The sequence below is a fragment of the Mustela lutreola genome, chromosome 11, assembly GCF_030435805.1.
Source record: "Mustela lutreola isolate mMusLut2 chromosome 11, mMusLut2.pri, whole genome shotgun sequence".
Taxonomy (NCBI): Eukaryota; Metazoa; Chordata; class Mammalia; order Carnivora; family Mustelidae; genus Mustela; species Mustela lutreola.
Window position 1 is genome coordinate 98,101,343 of NC_081300.1, and position 24,113 is coordinate 98,125,455.

Below are 24,113 nucleotides of genomic sequence, written 5' to 3' on the forward strand. Positions count from 1 at the left end.
TTTTAAGCACCTACTGGCCCCCGCCCCCACCTCTCCAGTTCATGGTCATTTGGTACAGCAGCCCCAGGAGACTCATACAGTAGCACAGAGCAGGGGAGACCCCGCAGGAACATAGGGGGGGCAATCTTGTTCTGTTGGATTACCTGTGGAAGGCACTGTGATTTGACATCATCCAAGTGTCTCTAAAGCCGGAATCAGGGAAGGAATGATTGTACCGTAGAAGCCATCATTTGGTTGGGCAAACAACATAATTACAGTCTCAACAAGGCACAGGAGAGCTGGCTTCACGGGCTGAGTGGAACTTCCTGCAGAAGGGAACCCACTGGCATTTCCACACTCAGAGCTCCCTTGGCCAGAGCGGAGAATAAGTTTCTAGAATTGTAGCAGAAATCGCTGCAAACTCATTCTTATTTATCATTCTTCCTTGCTGTGAGGGACCCCACTGCTTTGCAAATCAACTTTGCTGGCATCTGGCTGTCTCCCAGGGGCCGGACAAACAAGCAAACAAACAAAGTGACAAGATCAAGGCCCCGCTTGTGATAGGAACATCGTGATAATTAAAACCATTCTTCTGCTTGTGAAAACGTTAAATTTCTGATTTGTCCAAAGCTATACATAGAGTTTGCTTAGCATCTGACTTTCCCAGATAAAATCTAGAATCAAACAGGGAGACAAGAGAGGGGAGATCGCCCCAAGGAGGCAGCAGGCATTGCTTGGGGGAAAGTTCTCCCATGCATCCAGATCCTTCTTAGCATGTTCCCACACTCAGAGCTGAATTCCAGTGTCCTCCAGCACTCTGCTCAGAAGGACTATGGGCTTTTCCAGCACGGGTTGTCTATTTGTCCTTCAAGAGGATTCCTGTTCTCTTTCAGCCTCAGAGACTGAAAATACCTATTCTCCGCATCCTGGTTTTCAGCCACTTGGAGAGGAGGGAACCCCCCACCTGCCCCGCCATCATCTTGACTGGTCCAGGGTCGGGGGGGGGCTCCCTCCCAGACTCTTTTCTCTATCCTGCAATCTTTTCGAGTTTAAATCATGTTCTGAAACGAGCTCTCAGCAGGGCCTGACTTTGCCAGCCTCCAGGTGCCTGGTGGGAGATGCGTACATAACTTCTCTCTCTCTGGTTGACTGATCACACTGAAAGTGGTTTGCTGGGAGGATCCAACTTGGAAGTATCTTCATAGTTTTCCCAAATCACACCCTGAAAGTGCTCCAGGGCCCAGGGCTGGGCTTATCTCAAGAGAGTGTCGAACACCAGATGTTCCCTGGCATTCCTCTCCTTGACAGCATGTGATTGTCTGGAACGTGTCCCAAACGCTGTTACCCGAAGAGTGTTCTGAGGACCACACGGGTCCTCGCAGCAGCTTGTTTAAAAACAGTGCTGCTGGGTCCTGCCCCAGACCTGGTGAATTATAGTCTCTGCAGTTTGGGTCTAGATATTTGTAAGTAGCAGCAGGTGATTCTGCCGTGTCTGAGAGTTCAAAAACCTCTGGTCCAGCGGCTTCCCATGCCTGTACCCCTCCCCTGCCCTTGGTGGCTTTTTGGTTTTTTTTCCTTTTAATGGGCCTCTTCAGGTTTCAAAGTCTGATATTTGTAGGATCTCCAGGGACAGATGACACCTTAGATAGAGACCCTCTGTTCGACCAATATTTATTAAGTGCCCCCCATCCGCTGGGCCTGGTTCTCAGAACCACAGATAAAGGAGGGAGTAAGACTCCTAAAAACACGTGCTCTCCCGTGGTTTCCTCCGGTGGGGGAGACAGCTAATATGCACGGGAAGTGAGGTGTTTGTGTGTTAGTGTTCTGTTTTTGATAACTACGAAAGGCTCACCAAGAAGGTGACATTTGCCCAAACCTGAAGGAGATTAGGGAGCGGTTCCTGCAGGAGTTGGAAGGCACTCCCTGTTCTAGGAACCAGAAGGAAGCATGTTCCCCACCAATACAGAATGTTAACATATTTTTATGCATATCCAACACGCTTTTTGAAAGAGCATTGCCATCCCAAGCTCCAGGAGTGGTAGGACTTTAATCTGAGACTGTCTGGGCTATTGGAAGGAATCTACCAAAACAGGAGCATGAAGTCTCATAGACAATAGCAAGCAAAAGGAACCTCAATTGGGACTTTTTTGTTTCTTCTTCTATGAGAAATGAATTAAAAATGATGACGGATTTATTTTATCTTAAACAAAGTTTAGGTTCAGCAGTTCCCACTCTGTGCCACTCAGGACAAAGCACGCATCCTCTGTTGAACTTTTCCTCCGATTTTCTATAACTATGCAATCCCATGTTTTTCATTTCTCACCTGGCATTGTCAGTAGAGTCACGAAGAGGATCAACTTAGCGGAGACATTCGAGGGCTTCCCCAGTGTCCTCAAGAGCTTCACAGCGCTTTGCCATCACAACCGCTCTCTTTTGAAGAAAAGATCCTTGTTGATTGTCTCCTGTTCACTTGTTAACGGTCCTTACAGATCTGTTGAGCGACCATGGGGGACCCCCTCCTGGATTCTCTTTCTCCGTAGCTTTGCTGGCAGTCCTCCAGGACCCCAAGATCTGCACTGTCATTTTGCAGTAGATTTGCATTGCATTTGCATTGTGCTTATGGCTGACAACCAATACCACCGGACCAACCCCAGGGGCAGGGATGATGGAGTGGTGGGTGGGCACAGGCGCACATCACCCAAGGGCCACCTGTGAGTGGGGACTGATGATCTGAAGAGTCAGCTCATCAACAGCTAGTTTCTCATTCTGCCACTGGGGTCTTCCCAATGGACTCCCGTAACTACAAGAATTCAGATAAATATTTGTATACTGAAGACCCTATGGAAATATAAATGTAAGGTTTTTTGGTAAATATCAGAAAGTAGTTGTTACGTAAGTGAGCCAGAGATGGTCCCTGTACATTGGCCCCTGTATTGTTTATTTCTTCCCAGCAGACTGGGACTTGTTAGCTCAAAATCCTGCCAGCGCTAAACTCAAATCTTTATACATCTGATTGTTATAAATATATCCCAAATAAGCATATTTTTAGCCATTTGGAGCCTGCCTGCTTTGCATACCCTGCATACCCAGCGTCTGTTAGCCATAAACGCTGGTGAGAAGACCCTAAGTCTGCTGTGATCTACAGACTTGCCTGTGTGTTGATTAGCGACATCAGGTAGACATGAAAACCCCCCCCAGATCTTCCTGTTTCCCGCAGCTCACTTGTCCTCCCCTTTGGGGTGGGGCTGGTGCCATGTCCTTCTTGCCCAATGAGGGACTCCATAGCCTGCAAACCCAGCCAAGGGTTGCCCCATAAAGCTCGTTGTGTGCTCCTGCCACCTTGTGGTCGTGCTTTTTACTGGCTCAGCCCCCAGATCCCCGAAGCGCATCATGGCGATGAGACCATTAATAGTTTTCCTATAGTTTTAGATATTGTTGTTTTTATACATAACGCGTGTTAAGAATATCACCAAGCCCAAAAATATTTCTCTAAAACACATTTAATGAATATTCAAGACACGGATTTTTCTGGGCTTAAATTACTCTAACGAGTATAATCTAAAATCGGGAAGGATTTGGGCTAAGAACTGGAGTGCAGGAACAGGTTTATAACTTGTATTCAGGAGAGGGACAGAACCTGAGTAATTTGCCTTTAGGCTAGTGTTTCTGATACCCAGCATCGGTTTCTTCTCTCGTGACTTGAAATTCCAGAGCCGCCACTTGTGGTTGCTGCCACGTGATTCAGATGGGCTTAACTCTATTCTTAGTGCAGGGATGGTTGTTAACTGGCTAAACCAGTGAGCGTTGGTCTTCTACCCCATAGGCCACCTAGTTCTTGGTCCAGGGTGGAATCCTCAGTCTGATTCAGCCAATGAAAACCTAGCTCCAGGATTTTGTTCTGAGCGAGAGAATCTTGCTTTTCCTTTGCAGATGAGGATGCAAGATCTGGAGCAGCTGCAGCCACACTGACCCCAAGAGGAGATTCTGTCAGTGCACAGGATTAGTCTTCTACTGCACGCCCACTGTATAGGCAACCAGATGGCCAAAAATCCTGCCTAGAGTTGAGTATTTAATTCTAAAGTGGGTGTCCTAAGTATAAGACAGACTCAGATGCACTCAGCAGACAAGTTTTCTTGTGTCCTGCTAGGTGGTAGATAAGGTGGGCTGGAGAGCTGTAGGGAGAATGAGATGGAGAAGCTGTGGGTCTCTGGCCTATCTCTAGTCCCTGCTGGGTAGAGACTGGCCTGGAGTCTAGATGTCTTCCTCATTGCTTACCCATAGCAGCTGGAATGTCACCAGTTCCTGGTCCAACCAGCAGGGGTGCTCATCTAGATTCTAAGACCCTTCCCCATCACAGACAAGGTCAAAGTTTCAGATTACTCCGTGCACCTCAGAACAAGGGTGGGGCCCCGGGCACCCGGGCACCACCGGGTGCTGGAAGTTGGGGGAGAAACCCCTCTGTGTGTCCAGGGTGGTGGTAGTCTGACTTGTCCTTAGGCCTCCTGCTGAGCTTGACATCCTGTGGTAGGTGTTCCCCTGGCTGCAACTCGGTGTCTATGTTACAGACATTAGATCTGCTTGCTTTGCCGTGAACTTCATATGGCACTAGAACCCATGCCCAGAAAAGTGCACGTGAGTGAGTACACCCTGATCAATTCTCAAAACTCACCATGCAGTCACATCCAGAAGGAGAAACCAAACACGGCAGGGACCCCAGAAGCCCGTCCGAACACCCGCCCGGTTTCTTTCCCAGAGAGTAACCACGACGCTGAGCCCAACCTCAGAGTTCAGTCTGCCTGTTCTTTCTGTAAATGGGATTTTTGCGGTGTGCCCTTTCTTGCCCAACAGCATCTCTGGGGGTTTGTCGTGTGGCTTTGGGTGGCGGGAGGTGCTCATTCTTGTTCCTGCGGCTCCGTATTCCCCGGTATCTGTTCTATTGTCAGTGAGCAGTTCAGGCTGTTTGCACTGGGCCTGCGTAGGATGGGCTGCCTCGAACTCCTCCTGCTCTTCTGGGGAACACACACATGCTTTTCTCTTGGGCATATGCCCAGTAGTGGAAGCGCTGGGCGATTGATCTACAGAAATTCAGCTTAGGAGACGCGGCCAGAAAGCATTCCAAAGAAATGGAACCCCGTCCACACACCCCAGCAATGCGCGGGAGTCAACAGGGGTCAAAGCTTGCTGTGTTCCCTTCGTTTCAGCCCCTCCGATGGGAGGTGTCTGCTTTCTATGCTCGAGATTGGCGAGGGTGCATTGTACTGACAGTAATGATAGGGATAATTAGTAATCATAATTGAGAATAAAAGCTAAGACAGACCCCACGATGCCGTGCATCTGTCCTGTATGGCTCCCGGCCCCAATGGAGATAGTTCGTGTCTGACTGTTGAGCTTATGGTTCCTGCCCTTTGGGTATAAAAGCTGGCCTGTCTTTATGGTGGTTTTGGTAGTTATTTAGTGCCCTGAAAGTCCACTTTCTGGGGGAGGGATGGGCCCTCGGGAGCCTGGAGGGGGCGAGGTAGGTATCCGATTGCTTGAGACTTCCTCTTTGCCTCGAAATTAGCCATGCGGAAGTTTCTGGCTCCCTTTGTGCAGCCCAGCGAGTCTCTCGGGTCTGACTTTGTGGAGCTCGGGGGAGCTGCCAGAACCAAAGGAGCCCGGGAGCACAGGAACCAGGAGCGCTAGGGCAGAAACGTCCCTGGCGTGCCCTGGGTCAGGCAGGAGGTCACAGTCCTCCTCGGTGGCTTGAGAGGAGGATGAGGACAGGGAAGAAACGAACGAACGGGGTCTGGAGCCCCGATGCTGAGCACAGCGCCTGGGTGTAGGTGGTGGAGTAGAAATTGAGAGCCGGTGGCCCTGCAGGGGAGAACATAGAGATGCCGAGATGCCTCTCACCCCCAACGGCTAAACCTGGGGGGCTAACCCAGTAGGTGGCTGGCTGCCCCTGGAGAGAGCAGCCACCGGGCTGGGCTCCAGGTAGGCAGCAAGAGGTGAAGGAGTCAGACACCCTCTTGAGAGCATCACAGCAGGTAGAAAAGCACCTGCGGTGTGCCGGGGCCAATAATCCCACCTGAGGGAAACCTGGGGAGGCTGCCATGGTCTGCTGTCTGCTTCTCTCCGCAGGCACAGCCCTGGTCACTGGTGTGACCCTGCTGGGTGACCTCTGTTGGTTACAGGTCACCGTCCCAAGTCTGCCTCCCAGCCTCCTCTGGGATCCCCTGGATCTCTTTAGGACCAGCAAGGACAGTGACCGTGGTGAGCACAGTAGCTGGCCTCCAGACCCGCTTGGGCCCTGTCCCTGCTGTTGGTACTGTGGTCGCCCTGGTGGGAAGCCTGCTTTCTCAGCTCTCCTAGGGAGAGTTGGCCCATTGCAATGGCCGCTGTCTCAAAAAACGAACAAACAAAAAGACCGCAAAGGAAGGGCAGTGGGGAGGCCCTGGCATCCAGTCACGTGAATCCGTTCAGAGAGGCCGCGTCCCTGAAGATGTCGTCTCTGACGACAAGGGGACCTGTGCTTTGTTTTTGGGTCAGAATGAGAGAAAAAACCCTAAGGGTGGGAATTGAACTCCCCCTGCTCTTCTGGGGAACACACACATGCTTTTCTCTTGGGCATATGCCCAGTGGACGTGTTGTGCTGGAACCTCTGTGACCCCCAGCTGGCCACTCCATGGGGAGGGGCGGAGGGGTCAAAATGTGTTCATCCGGACTTTGAGGACAATAGTAATAATGCGGCCCACGGGGCTGTCTGACGGAGGAACTCCCTGAGGAGTCGTGCGCGTGAGAGAGGACACCCTAACCATTACAGCAGCAGGGGCCACCAGACAGGAGATGCGAGTTCTGGAACATTCTTTCCAGTTGCCCCTTTGCTGGCAAGACGGAATGGCTGACCGTGGGGACAGAGCAGGATGCCTCTGTTCATGGTTCGCCTAAGTCAATCCCGGGAACAGCCGGGGGTGAGAAGGGCGCTTGGAGGAGGCAGCACCCTTAGTCCGCGGTGTCGGGCAGGAGAGACCGGTCAGAGCAGGGCGTGGCGTCCGCCTCTCCCAGGGGCGCTGCCGGGTCTCCAGGGACGTCTCGGGGGTCCTGGTGTGCGGGCCAGCGGCGGAGCATGCTGACATCTGTGTGAGGACCTGTCAAGGCAGACAATGGAAGCAGAAGCATTTCTTCTCTGTGTAACTAGGTCTGCAGGTATCTGAAGCCCCCAGTTCCATCCCCGAGCTCCTCCTGGGAGGCCACAAAGCCAGTGGCATTAGGACAGCCCTCGAGTCCAAAATGGTCCCTGCTGCTCCTGGAAATTCTGCTTTTATAAGCTCCCTTCTTCGGGTCTTGGAGACTTGTGTGTGTCTGTGTTGATAGTTACTTTTTTACTTTTGTCATTTTTTTTTTTAAAGTTTCAACCTCTCCTAGGAGGTGCTATTTGCCTGTTTCTACCTCTTTTTCTTTCTTTCTTTCTTTCTTTTTTTTTCAGTTGAGGCAAAATTCAGGCAACATACAATTGGCCATTTCCAAGGGAACGGTTCAGTGGCATTTAGCATATTCTAGTCCCGAACAAGCCTGTGCTGGTTAGTCTGGCGGTCACTGCCCCTTCTCCCCAGCGCCTCCAGCCCTGGCAACCCCCAGTCTGCTCTCCGTCTCTACCGATTCGCCTCTTCTGGACCTTTTACATAAATGGAATCACACAGTACACGGCCTGTGGTGTCTGGCTTCTTTGGCGTTGACTGATGTTGTCCAGGTTGATGTACCTTGTAGCATTGTAGTGGGTGTCAAGGCTTCATTCCTTTGTATGGCGAATTGTGCTTTTTTTTTTTTTTTTTTTTTTTTTTTTTAAATTTTACATTTATTTGAGAGAGAGTGAGCAAGCAAGAAAAAAAATTGAGAGAAAGAGCACAAGTGGGGTGTCAGGGTCAGCATGAGGGAGAAGCAGGCTCCCCGCCGAGCAGGGAGTCCCACGTGGGGTTCAGGGCTCAATCCCAGGACCCCAAGATCATGACCTGAGCTGAAGGCAGACACTTAACCATCTGAGCCACCCAGGCACCTCAGTCATGTTCCTTTTGATGTATCTGTGGAAAGGGTGCCCAGGGCCTCCCTGGGCATTGCTTGTGGGTCCACAGGCCTCTGGGAAACAGAGGGATATCATGCCCCCTCCCAGCCAAGGCCCCGCTGACCCTGCATGGTGATTGTTCCTGGACTCAGAAGGCAAAGCACGTCCGTTTGCTCTTAACTTCTACATGGTTAAGGCACGGAGAGCAGGGGACGTTCCGTGGCTCTGTCTTCCTCCTGACTATTCCCAGACATGTCCCCAGCTCATCACAGACCAGTCCCAAGGCTGCTATCCAAGAACTTGGAAGATGCCCGCCAATCCTGCTGTTAGAGAGGAGGACACATACCCTGGTTAGTCACAGCCGACGGTCATTTGAGGAGCAGGAAACACGGAAAACAACCAGGCTGTGAGCTGGCCTTTTCTCGGTGCTGGAGCACGTGGGTCCTTGGGTTCTTCCTTGGGGAGCTGAGTTCTGCCCACACCATACCAGGCATTTCCGTGGCCACCCTATCCTGCCTGGAGAATGAGTGTCTTTTTCTCCTGATGACGGCGGGCCCCATCCTTCCCTCTCCCCGTGTGCTCAGGGCCGCCCCTTCCTCCTCGGTCCCCTGGGCTTCCCCAGCCCCCAGCTGTGTGTGCTCCCTCCCGCTCGTGGACAGCAGGCCAAGCAGGTCCCATCCACGCCTGCCCAGACACACCCGCCTCACCTCCGTCCCTCGGGGGCCCCGCAGCAGATAGCGATCTGTCTCCTGGCACGTTGATGAAACAGAAAACTAACGTGCTTGGCAAGATGCTGGGGCTCCTGCTTCAAGGCGCTTATAAAAATAACAGGACATTTAGTTTTCAAAGGCAGCCACTAACTGCCTCTCTTCCCTACGTCTCCCAGAGGAAAGGGAAGATCTGCTCTGACTCTGTGTATCTTACTACCTGTCTTGCACTATACTGTGGTCTCATGCACGCATACGTTTTCTTCCCACCCCACAGAATTAAGGCCGCAGCGGGGGTGAAGATATCGGCCGTGCGAGTCAGCAGCGACCAGCAGTGGGCCGTCCAGGAGGAGATAGACAGCAGCAGCGAGCAGACGACCGCCGCCCTCACCTGCGTGGGCCACCACCCGGACACGCAGAACAGGTGAGCGCCGACGTCCCCGGGCGGGGCTGCAGCCGTGGTGGGGCTGGGGGGCGGGGGGCGGGGGGCGGGCCGGCTGCAGGAGCTGAGAGCAAAGCGATGTGCACCAACGGCGCGACGCCTCTGCACTGACTCATCAGCGCTGCTCCGCCGTTTGGCTTCCGAATGGCTCCATTACGGGGCCACGTCGCCGAAGGAGGCTTTCTGTCTTCACGCTCTTTTATACACCAATGGCCCAATTAGGGGAGCAGTCTCACCAAATGACCTGAACTCGCATATGCGCAGGGTTTGAGAACCACATTTTAGGAATTTATTAGTATTATTGTTATTGTTTGCGCTGAAGACGGAAGAATGAAATGAGGACCGTAGACATGATCTAGGAGGCGAGGGGGAAATGTACGTTTTTATGAGCAGCAGAGGCGGCTAGAACGACTGAGTGATTGCGTCTCAGTGCGTAAATGCAGTCGTCTGGCAGGTATCACGCCTGGGTATCGGCGTATGGAGTCAGAAGGGGAAGGCGGGTGAGCTGGTGTTGCCGGCACACACTTGTCCTCCCCGGCTCAGACGGTCGCCTTGGGTTTCATGGGGCTGCGCTCACCTGGGAGGTGGAGGGCAGTTATTGCTCGTTATCGTGCTTCGGGACCCCCAAAAGGCAGAGGGAGCTGTCCCCACGATAGTAGCAGCCTTTTCTCTCAAGGGGTCAGGCCAGAGAGCACCTAGATGTGTCATCCCGGTCCCCGACGAGACCCCGAGGCCCCAGCTTGGCCCGGGAGCCCGTGCAGACGTCTGCCATTGTCATACCCTGTTCTCTTTTCTTTCCCCTCTAGTATTTAAACTTACCCTGGTGAGTGAGTCCACAGAGCATCCCCTTGGGGCCTAACCCTGCGGAGTCTAAACAACCCCGTTGTTCCCTAGCACAGGCAGGGAGGCATTTCTCTGTGTCTCTCTTTCATCAGGGAAGACCTGGAAGTCGTCTCTTCGGCTCTCGGGGGAGCGGTGAGCTCTGCCTTTGCCCCAGAAGCAGTCTTGGGAAAGCAAACACCCGGAACTGTTTTGGGGGGTTGTTGCCGGCGGTGGTCTTTGTTATAAAGGAAGAAGGCAGGAGAATGTAGGTCCGCTAGCACCTCGCCACACTCTTTAAACGTGGTGCCTGCCAAGGGCTGTGGCTTCCTCTCTGCTTTGTGCTGGGGCCCAGACCCCCTCTGGGTTCCTGGGGATGTTGGTCAGGTGGGCTTTGTCCGGTGGCTGCCGTGGGGTGCCGCACCGATGAAGCCCAAGAGAAAAGTGGTCTTGGGTTCCTTGCGCTGATGGAGATGCACGGGGGGCTGCCACCAGGGACGTCTGGATCCAGCTGTCCAGCAGCATCCTTAGTGACTTGTCCCCCATCTTTCCTCTGGGCTGGCAGCATCCCCAGCATGATCTTCCCTCCTGGTGGCAGGTCGGCCACCAGCAGCTCCCAGTGTCCATCCTGCCGGTGGGTCACTTTAGGGAGGATGCCGCTCTTCCCCGTCAGGTCCCCTGGCCCTGTTTGGCCTGGCTTGGATCATGGGCCCACCAGAACCGGTCACTTTGGCCAGCCCACCTGAATGACACAGAGTTAGAGGATGAGAGAAGTTCTCAGTTACCATGGTCCTGATATGCTAGAGGGGCCCGAACGTGATGCCTGGATGCACACCCTCCGAAATCAACATTTGGGTATGCATCTTGGGTGTAGATCTTCCTTGACTCGCAGTGGGGTGAGCGCCTGATGGCACCCATCCTAAGTTGAAAATCCTGGAAGTTGAAAATGCATCTAGCACAACCAACCTCCTGGCAACCACAGCTTGGCCTGGCCTGCCTTCCCCTTGCTCAGGGCACCGACATGAGCCTCCCGCTGGACAAAATCACCCACCACAAATCCTGTTGTAAGAGGAAGTGTCGACTCTCTTGTGTCATTTCCTGACTCCTGCACTGACGGTGACAGACGGCATGGCCGTGAGGGTGCAGGGGGCGTCCGGGACCCTTGTGATCGCGGGGTTGACGAGGAGCGGCAGCCGCTGTCCAGCATCACGGGAGAGGATGCGCCCGCGACAAGATCTTGATTCAAAAACCCAAGTCCAGTTTCCACCGAACGCATTAATCTCTCTCCCACCATCGTCCAGTAGAACAGTTGCACGCACCTCCAGCTGTCCTGAGTCGGAAGGGTCTGTGTGGGGGACAGGATCCGTGGTCTCTGTGTAGGAAACTGACTTCTTGAAATATTTGACTGATCACGTGGTGATGTTTTACACTGAAGAAAAAGACGTAGGCTGTGGTGATCACTCTTGGTTCTGCGAGAGTCAATTTCGCATTCTCTTGAGGAGAGAGAAAAAAGTTGCAGCACAAGAAAAGTCCTTACAGGAACAGAGTTACGTAATCGTGAGATGCTCTCCCATCCGGCATCTTCCTCCTCGTCTTTCACTCGGGGTTGGACCTCCCCGGGGCCGGACGAAGGACAGGAATCGATGTTTCCGCATGACAGTCTATACTCCTCTAATATCCCGCTAACAGTCATCCCATAATCTAAATAAATAATTGCCTCTCTTTATACTTTTCTGTTGAATTGTGATGTCAAATGAGGTGTGAAATACAAGCTCACAGACCGCGTTTGCCGGCTAACAAAGTGAATATGTGGATCTATCCCCAACAGAACATCCCCCAGAAAGCTGTAATCTCCGAATTGTGACAACCTTGGGCGGAATAGAGTTTTGAATAGAATATAATGTACAAACTGCCTGAAATTCTGTGATAAGAATTAAAAATGTGTCGTATGGGAAGACATGATGAGCTCAGTGAGAAAGGCAGTATGTTAATTTAAACTATTTTAATGGACGCGCATTGTGAGGAGATGTGAGTAATAAAGATGATGACCATAAGATAAAGAGTTGAGTTACCAAAGGAGGAGAGGGGAGATTAGAAAAATAAGCAAATTTGAAAGTGTTCGGAACAGATAACAGGGCAGCAATCGAAATGGAAGGCAGGCAGTTTGCATGGAGACTGCGTGAGATCAAGGAGCCTGCCGCCGGGTTGCTCCTTGAATGGTTTCTGTCTGGTCACGGGGAGCCGTACCTCGGCAGAAGTAAGCTACCACTTTTCCTGTGTTCAGAAACCACAGTACAGAGTTCGTTCTCACCTGAGCACTGGAGAGGAGCTCGGGGGCACGGCACGGAAAGAGGAGTTTGTGCCTCTCTGTAGGATAGAAAAGCAAAAGCCCCCAAATAGATTTCTTTAAAGAAATCGATCCCTCCCTTTCCCCGCGTTGTTGTAAACCCAGCTCAAGGTGAAATCAAGATGGAAGTCAAATGTTTAGTGTGAAGCGTTACCCTGTTGGGAAGATCTGGGACCAGTCTCTCAGGAGTGGTCCTTTGCCTGCTCATCCAGAAAACACTGGGCAGACAGAGGTCGCCCTCCTGAATAGCTTTTTCTGAAATTCGGCTGTTAAACATTAAGCAGGTGTGTTAAAGAGTCACCGAGTGTCCTTCTGTGGATTCAGGATACATAGTTTACTGCACTTCGAGATTCTTACTTACTTATATTTTTTAGAAGAAGGACAAAGACAGAGGTAGCAGCGGTCTCCTGTGTCTCCAAGTACAGCCGTGTTTCCCGCCTGCCTCATTCATGTTGGTTTTGTTCCTTCTTTAGGAGGTTTAATGACAGGTAAAGATAAAACACACAACATCTTTCAGGAAAGGTTCTTTTAAGAGTCGGCAATGTTAGAGCCCCGTGAGGCTTGATTGCCACTTAACAGATGTGTAAGCTGACCCGTTCAAATGACTTCCCAAGCTTTCCAGGCCAGTAAGTAGCCAAACTGCCGGACCTTAGAGTCTATGCGCTTATCCGAGCCCCCTGCTGTGCCCATCTGCACCTTCGTCCTCCGTCCTCGTTCAGCGTTCTTGTCTGTTCGAACTGAAAACTCGGTGACAGCTTGCCCACGGGCCCGGCAGGCCATCTGGCGAGTGGGCACACATCCTCACCGCAGAACGTGCAAATGTTTCTTTGGGAAAAAAGAGGTAGGGGTAATTAAGTGAGGAATCTTGAGATGAAGAGATTATTGTAGACGGTCCAGGTGGGCTCAGACGAATGACAGATGTCCTCGTAACACAAGCCCGGAGGAGAGGGCCATGGAGATGGAGGCAGAGATCGGAGCAAAGTGGGCACAAGCCGGGGAAGGCAAGCCTGGGGTCCCCGGAAACTGCAAAAGGCAATGAGCGGATTTCCCCTCAGAGCCTCAGGTGGGAGCGTGACCCTGCGGACACCTTGATTTTGGAGTCCTGGCTTCCAGAAATGGGAGAGTATAGATCTCTGTTGCTGTAGGCTATTAAGTTCATGGTAATTTGTTACAGCCGCGATAGGAAATGAATACAGGGGCTTAATGACTACTTGTTGCATGGATAAATTAAGACTTCTCAACCTGGATGCCTGTCAGAATAGCCCGGAGGGCCTTAATAGTACACGTTCCCGAGACCTCACACCTCAGTGGGTCACAGGCATCGGTATTAGAAAGACTCTCCAGGGTGCCTGGGTGGCTCAGTGGGTTGGGCCGCTGCCTTCGGCTCAGGTCATGATCTCAGGGTCCGGGGATCGAGTCCCACATCAAGGGCTCTTTGCTCAGCAGGGAGCCTGCTTCCCTCTCTCTCTCTCTCTCTGCCTCTCTGCCTACTTGTGATCTCTCTCTCTCTCTCTGTCAAATAAATAAATAAATCTTAAAAGAAAAGAAAGACTCTCCAGGTTTTGTTTTCTTTAATTTTTTAACGACTTATTTATTTATTTAGATTATATTTATTTATTTGACAGAGAGACACAGAGAGGGAACACAAAATTTTTTAACGACTTATTTATTTATTTAGATTATATTTATTTATTTGACAGAGAGACACAGAGAGGGAACACAAGCAGGGGGAGTGGGAGAGGGAGGAGTAGGCTTCCCGCTGAGCAGGGAGCCTGACGCGGGGGCTCGATCCCAGGACCCTGGGATCATGCCCTGAGCTGAAGGCAGACGCTTAGGGACCGAGCCACCTAGGTGCCCCAAGATTTATTTATTTACTTGAGAGAGAGAGAGAGAGAGAATGCGTGTGAGAGAGCGTGCACATCAGGAGGGACAGAGGGAGAGAGAATCTGAAGCAGACGCCATGCTGAGCCCAGAGCCCGACACGCAGCTCAGTCTCGTGACCCTGAGATCACGACCTGAGCTGAAACAAAGGTTCTGACTCTCAACCGACAGCACCACCCAAGCGCCCCTCCGAGGTGATCTTAATGTGTGGCCAGAAATGGGAATTAGTGGAATGTAGGAATGAGAGAAATAGTAATGAATTCAAACACTGTGAGAAGATAAAGGTATTTTATTTTTAACAATTTTAGGATTCAAAAATAGTGGGTTTAGAAACACAATTGTTAGGCTTACAATACAGTGTGCCACGGGACAGCTCTCAGCACCAGCTGCCAAGATAGTTCAAAACCAGGATTTAGGTATAGAAACCTAGCAGGCCTTGGCTCGGTCTAATTCAGGCTACGAAGTCACAACAGGATTTCCTACAGGGAAATGAAGGGCTCCTCTCCCCCTTCCCAAGAGGAATCAGGCCAACCGAAGAAAAGAAAGAGAGGAATATTTTAAAAACACGCCACCTCTTTTCCTTTCCCTGGCCACTGTGAACGTCTGTGAATTTATGCTGCTGCTCAGTTTCAGCACAGGCCTGCCGGAGGTCTTCGGACTTCCAAAGTAATAGGTGTTCAGTTAAAATTTAGAAGATACGCTGAATAAGATATAGAAGACAAAAACCGTCCCTGAACCTGTGTATGATTCGAAGGGAACCATTGTTAATATTTTGATGAGTATATTCCTGCGATTGTGTTTGCCTATATGTGGAGGTCCACAAATGTGTCATTTTTGTCAGTATTAGAGTTTGTTTAGCTTTGAAAGCTGTTTTTGTAACAATGTAGAATAAATATATGGCAACATCTTCTCAGGTTGTTAACTATTTGGAACCGTAATTATCAGCCCCTCTGAAAAACTAATAAAGGGGTGCACTCTTTTTTCTCCCCAAATATAAACACATAAGCAACTTTTTCCCAACAGTTTAAAGATTCACAGAGCCTTTCAATGAACCTGTAGTTTTAAGTGTAATATTTAATAGTGGTATAATATTTTATTGATATTATAGATTCTCTGTTTATTTACTGTGTTTCATTTCCTCCCCTTTTCAACATTCCTTAAAAATGTAAAATGTCTTTTGAGTACTTCTGTGGTCAGTCTTCAGGAGAGAGTGCTACAAGTAAACAGGTAGGTCACAAGGCATGATGAAGTTTTAAATGTTTGATGATTGTGTGACATTTTCCTGTCGGTTTGCACTGGCAGCTCTGTTTGAGAGTGCCCTGTTCTTGGTTCCTTTGCCACCACTGGGCAGTCATTGTCTCAAAATGATAATCTGATAGTTGGAATATGGCTGTGTTCTTGTAGGCTTAAGTTTCATTGACCTGGTGTTTGGTGAAACTTGAGTTTTCCCCCCTGTGTTTGTCTGCAAGTGTCTTTCCCTACTTTGTTGTGTTTCCTTTTTTATCACTATATGGTCACTTTGGCCATGTTTTGGGGTCGTGTGGTCAATCTAGTCATCATTGTTATTCAAGAGAAGGACTCCCGCCTGGAGGAATACAGCGGGATGCCTGAAGACCCCGCATCAGGCTAGCCTCTGAGTGACGTCTGGGAAGGCCAGAGCTAGCCCCCAGCACAAGTGGTAAAGATAGATTTTATTTGGAAATTGTTGCAAGAAAGGGAAGAGAGAACTTTGCGTGACCTGTAAAGACATGTGGGAATTTATAGTGGAGGAGCAGAGTGGGGGGTAGTAGGGTGGGGTCCGTCGATGGTGCCGGACTAAGAGGAGTCATCCCGGGTCAGGGGTGGTCCTGGCCAGACTGACAAGATCAGATTCTTGCTGAGGGCAGGCCATGGTGATCAGACAGCAGGGGTGGGGTAAGGGGTTTGGTTAGAATATAGAGAATGAGCAGGTTGGCAGGAAAGGGGGTATTCTCTCTAAACCGACTTAGCAAGATCCTTGCTATCACTGGGCTCTGAAGGTGTGGCAGGGACAGAGAGGGACGCTCAGAGGAGCCCACCCACCGTCTGGCTAAGGAGAGAGTCCTTGTCCGTGACTGTGAGGAGCAGAGCCCGCTGCTGACCTGGCACAGCCCGGCGGTATGAGTGACCACCACACCATTGTCACCTTAGGCCACCGAGGTTCGGGCTTCAGCTGTTACCAGGCATAACGATGCCTGCTCTGACCACGCAAAGGGCTTCCAGGTGCACATTTCACATGTAGTAAGACTTTTCTGAGCACGTACAGGTTATCGAGGAATTGAGCAGAAATGACAGGGAATCCTCATCGTCCCCCGGCACAGCTTTTCCCATTATTAACATCCTGCATTAGTGGGGTGCATTTGTTTCAGTTGATCAGCTAACACTGATAACATTCTTGTTTTTTAAAAAAAGATTTTATTTATTTATTACTTACGAGTGTGAGCAGGGGGCAGGGCAGAGGGAGAGGGGGAAGAGAGAGTCTTAAGCAGACTCCCTGCTGAGCACGGAGCCCGATGCCTGGCTCAGTCTCACGACGCTGAGATCGTGACCTGAGCTAAAATTGAGAGTCCGACGCTTCGCCAGCTGTGCCACCGAGGTGCCCTCTGATACATTCTTTTTAAGTAAAGCGTGTGCCAGATAGTAGGATTCACTCTTGGTGTCTTGCATTCTGTGGGTTTAGACAAATACGAAATGATGTGTGATGTGCGTGTGCCATTCCAGTGCCGAAAACAATAGTTCGGCTGCCCTAAAAACCCTCCGTGCCGCACGTATTTCTCTCTTTCTCTCTCCTCCAGAATCCCTAGGCAACGCTGATCTCTTTCCCATCTCCAGCCGTACCTTTCCCAGAACGTCACGTGGCTGGAATCATGCAGCCTGTAGCCTTCCCAGACTGGCTTCTCTCACGAAGTCATATGCGCGCAAGGTGCCTTTGAGTCTTCCCATGGCTTGATCGCTCGTTTATTTTCAGCACTGAATCATATTCCATTGTTTGCGTCCGCCACCCTTTACTTCTCCATCATCTACTGAAGGACAGCTTTGTTGCTTCCAGGTTTGGGCAAATTATGGATAACGCTGCCGTAAGCATCCGTGTGCTAGTGTGCGTGCAGACGTAAGTCTTCCGCTTGTTTGTGTAAATACCAAGGGGTGTGATTGTTGGATCGTATGTAAGGGTGTGCTGAGTTTTGCGTGAAGCTGCCACACAGTCTTGCTAAGTAAGTCGTGAGTAGGTGTCCACTGTCCCACGTCCTCGCTAACATTGGCGCTGCCGTGTCCTGAATGTGGGCCGTTCCCATAGGTGTGCAATGGTATCTTGCTATTGTTTGGGTTTTCAGTTCCTTAAGAACATATGATGTCCCGTATCTTCTCATAGGCTCATTTTCCATTTATTTATCTGCTTTGGTGTGTGTTCAGTGTTCTTTTTGCCCATTGATAAATTGGGTTGCTTGTTCTCTTCCTGTTGTGTGTTAAGAAATCTTTGTCTATTTTAGATTCCATCCATTATTGGTCATGTGCTTTGCAAACATCCTCGCCCAGTCTGTGCTTTCTCTTCTTATCCTCAGATTCAAATAAACATTTTGAGTCGTGACCCCATGTCTGGAGTAAGTTCCTAGGTTTCATTTAGATGACTCTGACTCAGAAGTTTCCCTGATTCTCAAGATGGCTGGTTTGGGACAGAAAAATCCATAATTGGGTGTTCCGATGTGGTTGAGAAAAAAACATGTTTTACTTTATGACTCTGAGTCTTCCTGCTGACCAGGAGGGCCTTGCGGGTTGAAGGTGTCATTCCTGGCAATGTACAGGCTCACACAGCTCATTCCTAGAGTGTCCCTGTGGCCACCGGTGACCACTCCCCACTAATCCGTTCTGCCGCCAGCTGCCAGACGAATCTTAAAACACCTTTTTCTTTGAGACTTCGTGGCTCCCTATTGCCTAGTGCCTGTCTCAGCAAGTGTTTACAATTGGCTAGACTTCTACAGTACTTTTTAGAGCAGGGCTCTGTCTAGATGCTCAGAACTCTGGTGCAAGTCATGGATGCTGGGACAGCCAGGAGGGCCACTCTGCACAGTCATAGGACAAGAGCCCCAGGGCAGTGGAATAAAGAGAGCAAAACGGGTTCTGTAGGGAGGGATGCTGGAAGGCATCTCAGAGGCATTGACATTGGAACTGGTCCTTTAAGAGTTAAAGGAAACATTTCTGGCAAGGTGACCTATTACGCCGTTCTTTATATAATATTAACACTGTATTGTGTTAGACTTCCAGAATCGTCTTTAATGCAACAATTGCTACTGGTTGGTTAGACTTAGGATATAGAGTGTCTGTGTTGGGTGGACGTGGATGGGACACTTGGAGTAGTCTAGGAAAGGTGCTAATGTGGGACGCATTTTCGGGGGTTATTGGAAGCAGATCTGACCAGATACAATGCCTATGCTTAAATATAAAATATAAATATAAAAATATCCCTGTGAGGAAGGTAGCACGATTAGCCCCACTTCCAGAATGGAGAAAGTAAGGCTCAGAGAAATGAAGGGCCTCCAGTTGCATTGTTAAGACTAGTGGGTCTGGGATTTGAACCTAGACTTTAAGATTCTAGAATAGTGTGTGGCACACAGTAGGCATTCAGCAGATAAATGTCAATAATTCTGAGCTTAGGAGTCCTTTCTAAGCATCAGAGTTGCTTCCAAAAGAGAAGGGAAGGAGTTGGTGCCAAAGGGAAACACTCCCAAAGGTCAGCCCTTTGGCAGGATTTCTGTGCCTTCTCAGATCCCCGACTCTGTTCAAGGCTGTGGGAAGCTCAGCCTTGATCACCACGTTGCCGGCTCCAGGCACTGTGGGTCCTTCCTGAAACCAGAATGGAGGAGAAAGATTCTCTTAGAAATTCCAAGGGTCTTTTAGGTTCTGACATGCCCTTTCTTCCTGAGGGCAGGTTTTATTTCTACCGTGAGATTTAGCTCTTGTAGTGTGCTTGCACAGGCAGAAATGGAGCCAGAGGAAATTGGAGGTTTTCTTTACAGAGGTCTGCCTGCACAGTGGTTTTAGTTCGGAGTCCTGACACCAGATTTTTGACGGGCAGTGGATGAAACCAACCAAGGGAAATTGACAAAGGGAACGACCCTTTATTCAGCCTTTTAATTGGTATTTGCTTGTCAGAAACCTCAGCTGCTCCATGGAATCATTTTATTCTTAATGTCATTGTTTTGATGTGTTTACTCACTTATTTTGACATATTTATTATTATGAGAGATGCCCTTGAGCAAATTGACCACTGAAGCTGTGAAACCTTCCTCACCTCCGGTGCTGGTCTTTCACAGGAGCGATCAAATGAACCTGTGAGTGGTTGCCTACCCCCACTATGTCTCTGTCCCCCACACCCCCCACCCCAAACCCCTTTCCTTCTCAAAGTTTCCTGGAGAAAATTTTCTGGGATTTGAAAGTATTCATTTACGGCAGCCTGCCTCTGCAAAGCACAGATTCTTTTTTTTTTTTTTTTTTTTTAAGATTTTAAAAAATTTATTTATTTGACAGACAGAGATCAGAAGTAGGCAAAGAGGCAGGCAGAGAGAGAGGGGGAAGCAGGCTCCCTGCTGAGCAGGGAGCCCAATGAGGGGCTTGATCCCAGGACCCTGAGATCATGACCTGAGCCAAAGGTGGAGGCTTTAACCCTCTGAGCCACCCAGGCGCCCCGAAGCATAGATTCTTGCACTGTGACTTTAATCTAGATAAAAGCTGGTGTGCCCAGGTATCATTACCTTTCTGTGTGAGAAGAAACCTCAGTGTCTTTTGAAAGGACATTTCATTGGATTTTAATCAGTCCCAGGGCCAGTGTCCTGCACAGGTTTTCGTAGGTCCTGGCCCAACGTGGCCACATAGCCAGCGGATGGTGAGCCGTTTACAACCCATTTCTGCATGTGGCTGTTGCGGCACCTCGATGCTGATGGCAGCAGGGGAGTGCAGCCTTTCCCGCCAAAGAGCTTCCTCTGTGCTACCAGATGGTCCACTTGGTCCTGGGGAGGACTGGCCGTGCCGTCTGCAGATGTCTCCCTGTTGGGATTTGCCTGGTCTCTCAGTTATGGGTTTTTGGGGAGGAAGATGACAGAGGTGAGGTATCCTAGTTATCACAGCGTACGGAGAGTATCAACATTGTTCATCACTCTTCATATTGACCTTGGTTGCCTGGCTGCAGGAGTGTTTGCATCTCTCTGCTGTGAAGTTACATCCCCTGTCACTCCCCAGGACAAGGAAGTCAGTGTATACAGCCCACACGTCGGTGGTGGGAGTTCTGCTCCCAGCCTGGGTTTTTTTTTCGTCACCAAGGGTTCTGGAAATCCTGAAGAAAATCCCCTCAGTGTACCTGAACCATTCCCTTTCCCTGTCACTGTCACCCAAGGGGATAGATGGGTTGGAGCCATCATCTCTGGTTCCTGAACAAGGAGTGTCCAGATACCCCTTCCAGAATGGTGCTGTGCAGTGAGTATGCATAATATTGCAGACTCCTTGTCTAGAGCTTCCTGGCTGGGCTGCCTTGCTTTCTCGTGCTTCTGAGTTAGACCATCCAGGGGAGACATTTGACCCTTTGCTTTCCAAAAGAGGAAGGAGAGAGTTATGATTCACTGCTCCTCTGGGTCCAGAATTCCTATCCCATAGCCCATAAGAAGAAGGATTTGGTTGGGGGCAGAAGGGACTGGAGCCTCCAGCCCTGCTCATCCAGGGATAGGACAATCTCCTGATTTCATTCCCAAGGGTAGGATATAGACTGTTTGCCCAGGGCACCCACAAGGACAGGCCAGCCCCACGGTCCAGGACTGCTCAGAAACCGTCACTCAACATCTCTCCTTTGTGAAGTCTGCATTCTAGTGGGCTGAAGCAGACAACAATATGTGTTTACTCTTGGGTGGGAGTAAGTCCTAGGCAGCTGAGGTCATAATGGAGTGGGCGGGCCTTCATCCAGCATGACCAGTGTCCTCACAGAAGGGGGAAATTCGACACACCCCCACACAGGAGGAATGCTACCTGAAGGAGAAAGCAGGAATCAGGGTGATGCTTCTAGAAGCCAAGGAACACCGTAGATGGTCAGCAAACCACCAGATGTAAGGGAGTGGCAAGGCACAGATTCTGCTTCTGGCTCTCAGAAAGAACCAGCCATGCTGCCATCTCGATCTTGGGAGTCTACAGGACTGGGAGGGAATCACTTCTGTTGCTTAAACCAGTTGGTCTGTGATGCTTTGTCACTACAACCCCGGTGCACAAATGCATCTGCCTGCTTTGTCCCTCATCCTCTCTCAGGCATGTGGCTCTGTGGCTGAACTCTTCATGGTCAACTGGCTGGTTAGTTCCAGATCATCTCCTCCTCCCTGTCTCAGAATGGTCCCCCCTGGAGAAGATGCCATCCCCAAGTCTACTCTGCTGTCTGTGAGGTTTTCTTGGAGTCAGGCATGGCTGGCTCATCTGCAGGGCCAGATGTGTGCAGCTGGATAATGCTGGTGGCTACAGTATTCAGGGGCTCATGCCACACACTCACTTGGCCAATAGGTGTTGGGCTGAAAGCATCAGTGGAGGAGGGCAAGCCAACACCTGAAGTGCAATGCAGACAGCTCTGCCTTGGAGGGAGCATGGCCACAGCGGGTGGCTTGCACATGTCTTTTCAGTTCTTTGGGGCATAGACCTAGGAGCAGAATTGCTGACTCACCCGGTCATTCTGTGTGCAACTTTTCAAAGAGCTGCCAGACTGCTTCCCATGGCCGCTGGCCCATTTTAGGTTCCTGTTAGCTGTGTGTGAGGGTTCTCACTCCCCCTTATCCTTGGATGGCTAAGGGGTCTCTCCACATGATAGACTATGATTCAGCCAGAAAGAAGAAGGGAGCGTGGACCCCTGCTTCAACCCAGATGCACCTTGTGAGTGTGGTTCTCCGTGACAGAAGCCAGACACAAAACACTGCAGAGTGTGTGGTTCTGTTTGTATGAAGTGTCCCCAGGACGTGCATCCACACAGCCTGAAAGCGAATGATGGTTGCTGGGAACTTGGGGGAGGCAGCTGTGAGGAGTGGCTACTACTAGGGCTGGAGTTCCTTGTTTGTCTGAGGCAAAAGTTCTGAAAGTAGGTGGCATGATATTTGTACACCTTTGTGAATGTGCTCAGTGCCGCTGGTTGTATGCTTTCCAACAGTCAGTTTTATGGTATGTGTCTTATACGTGCTAAAACCCAAAACAGCAACAAAAAAGAGATATTTTCTCTGCAAAAGTCACCGATCCTGTGCTTTCTGGCCAGCTTAAGAGACATCCCAAGGCTATTTCTGACACGTTGTTTTTACCTTCCATGGGGTCTTTTTCACAAATCCTTTCATAAGAGTGAACTTCACTTCAGTGAGAGTTTCTGTGAGTTAAGCACATTTTGGAGACGTGGACGCTATTGATATGAGGGCCTACAGTTCCCATGGGTAGGAGCTGTGTCAGGGAGTACCCTAAGGAGGTTTTGTGGAGGTGAGTAACGGCTCCGGGGTCAGTCTCAGAGAGCAGTGACTCTTAAGCCACGGAGTTGAGAGGACTCTTGCCAAGGAGCAAAAGCCAAACGGGGAAGAAACGGACAAAAGGGGGTCCCATGGTCTGCCAGGCTCCGCATGCAGGTGTGAGGGCAGAGCTGCGAGGAAGAAGCTGGCTGCCGCCCCCATCCACGCAGACATGTGGTTTTCCTTCCCCGTCTGTCCGTGACTCAGGATTGCTTTCCAGCTTCCTTTAAAATCTAGAGGATATCGTAACAAACACCCATGTATTTACCATATAGCTTGGTCCCAGTGGGATGAGCTTAAAAAATAAACAAAAAAGCCCAACCCAACCCAGCCCCATCCAACAAACGTCTCCCTGTTGTGCTCTCCCTCCTCCCTCCTTAGAGCGAACCGCTCTCCTGAATTACAGGTGTTCACGTCATCGTGCTCCATCGGTAACTGCTGTCGTTGCAGTGTTGGTGTCCCTCCAAAAATTCACATATTGAAATCCTAACCTCGAGATGATGATGCTAGGATGCCGTTGGGAGGTGATGAGGTCATGAGGGTGGGTCCCCCATGCACAGGATTAGGGCCTTATCCTAGAGACCCCAGAGAGCTGGCTCGCTCCTCCCACCATGTGAGGGCACAGTGCAAAGGGGCCGACTGTGAGCCCTCACCGTACGCTGAATCTGTGGGCACCTTGATCTCGGATTTCCCAGCCTCCAGAACCAAGGGAAAGAAATTCCCGTTCCTTATACGCCACCCAGTCTGTGGTCTTTTGTTACAGCAGCCTGAATGGTCTAAGACAGATCACAGATGAGTGTGTTGTGTTTTTTACACTTCATCTAAACGGCCTTGTGCTATAGGAGTCATTTTGCAACTTGTCTTTTCTGCTCAGTGCAACGTTTCCTATTTCTCTATTAAATCCTGTAGGGGCATGTGACTACAGCTCTTTCTCCCTTGCTTTATAATATTCCATAGTATAGACATTCCATGGTTTATTTACTTGTTCTCCTGTTGAGGGAGGACATTATTTAAACTTCTCATATTGATCTTCGTGCCCCCTTGTTGTACGGACTGTATTAAATGTTTGCACCTGATCCTCTGGGTTAGTGGTTTTTAAGGGAGAGGGAGGCATGAGGGGGGCATTGCAACCCATTCATGAGTTATGACACAGAATAAAAAAAGAAATTAAATAGAGTAGCACTGAATAGAAAACATCAGAGTCCCTAGCACGGAATAAGGGAAGCATTTCATGAAACTTCCTTGTAGTGTCTGGTTTTCCTGAGTCGCCGGGCCAGAGCTCTTCTGTTCTGGAGGCTGGTTGGAGGACAGGCAGGGTCCCTGAAGACCGGCCTGCCTGGGTATGTGCCACGCCAGCTTTTTATCTGGTCCCGAGTTGCTC

The 24,113-nt window shown here is 50.2% G+C and overlaps 1 protein-coding gene across 1 annotated transcript in view; it reads left to right on the forward strand.

Annotated features, from left to right (window-relative positions):
- Nucleotides 1-24,113, forward strand: part of TMEM132B (transmembrane protein 132B) — a 347,237-nt gene that overhangs the window by 177,373 nt on the left and 145,751 nt on the right. Inside the window, exon 3 of the mRNA XM_059139801.1 lies at nt 9,002-9,148. Within this exon, the coding sequence (XP_058995784.1) occupies nt 9,002-9,148 (147 nt within the window). The remainder of the gene's footprint in view (nt 1-9,001; nt 9,149-24,113) is intronic.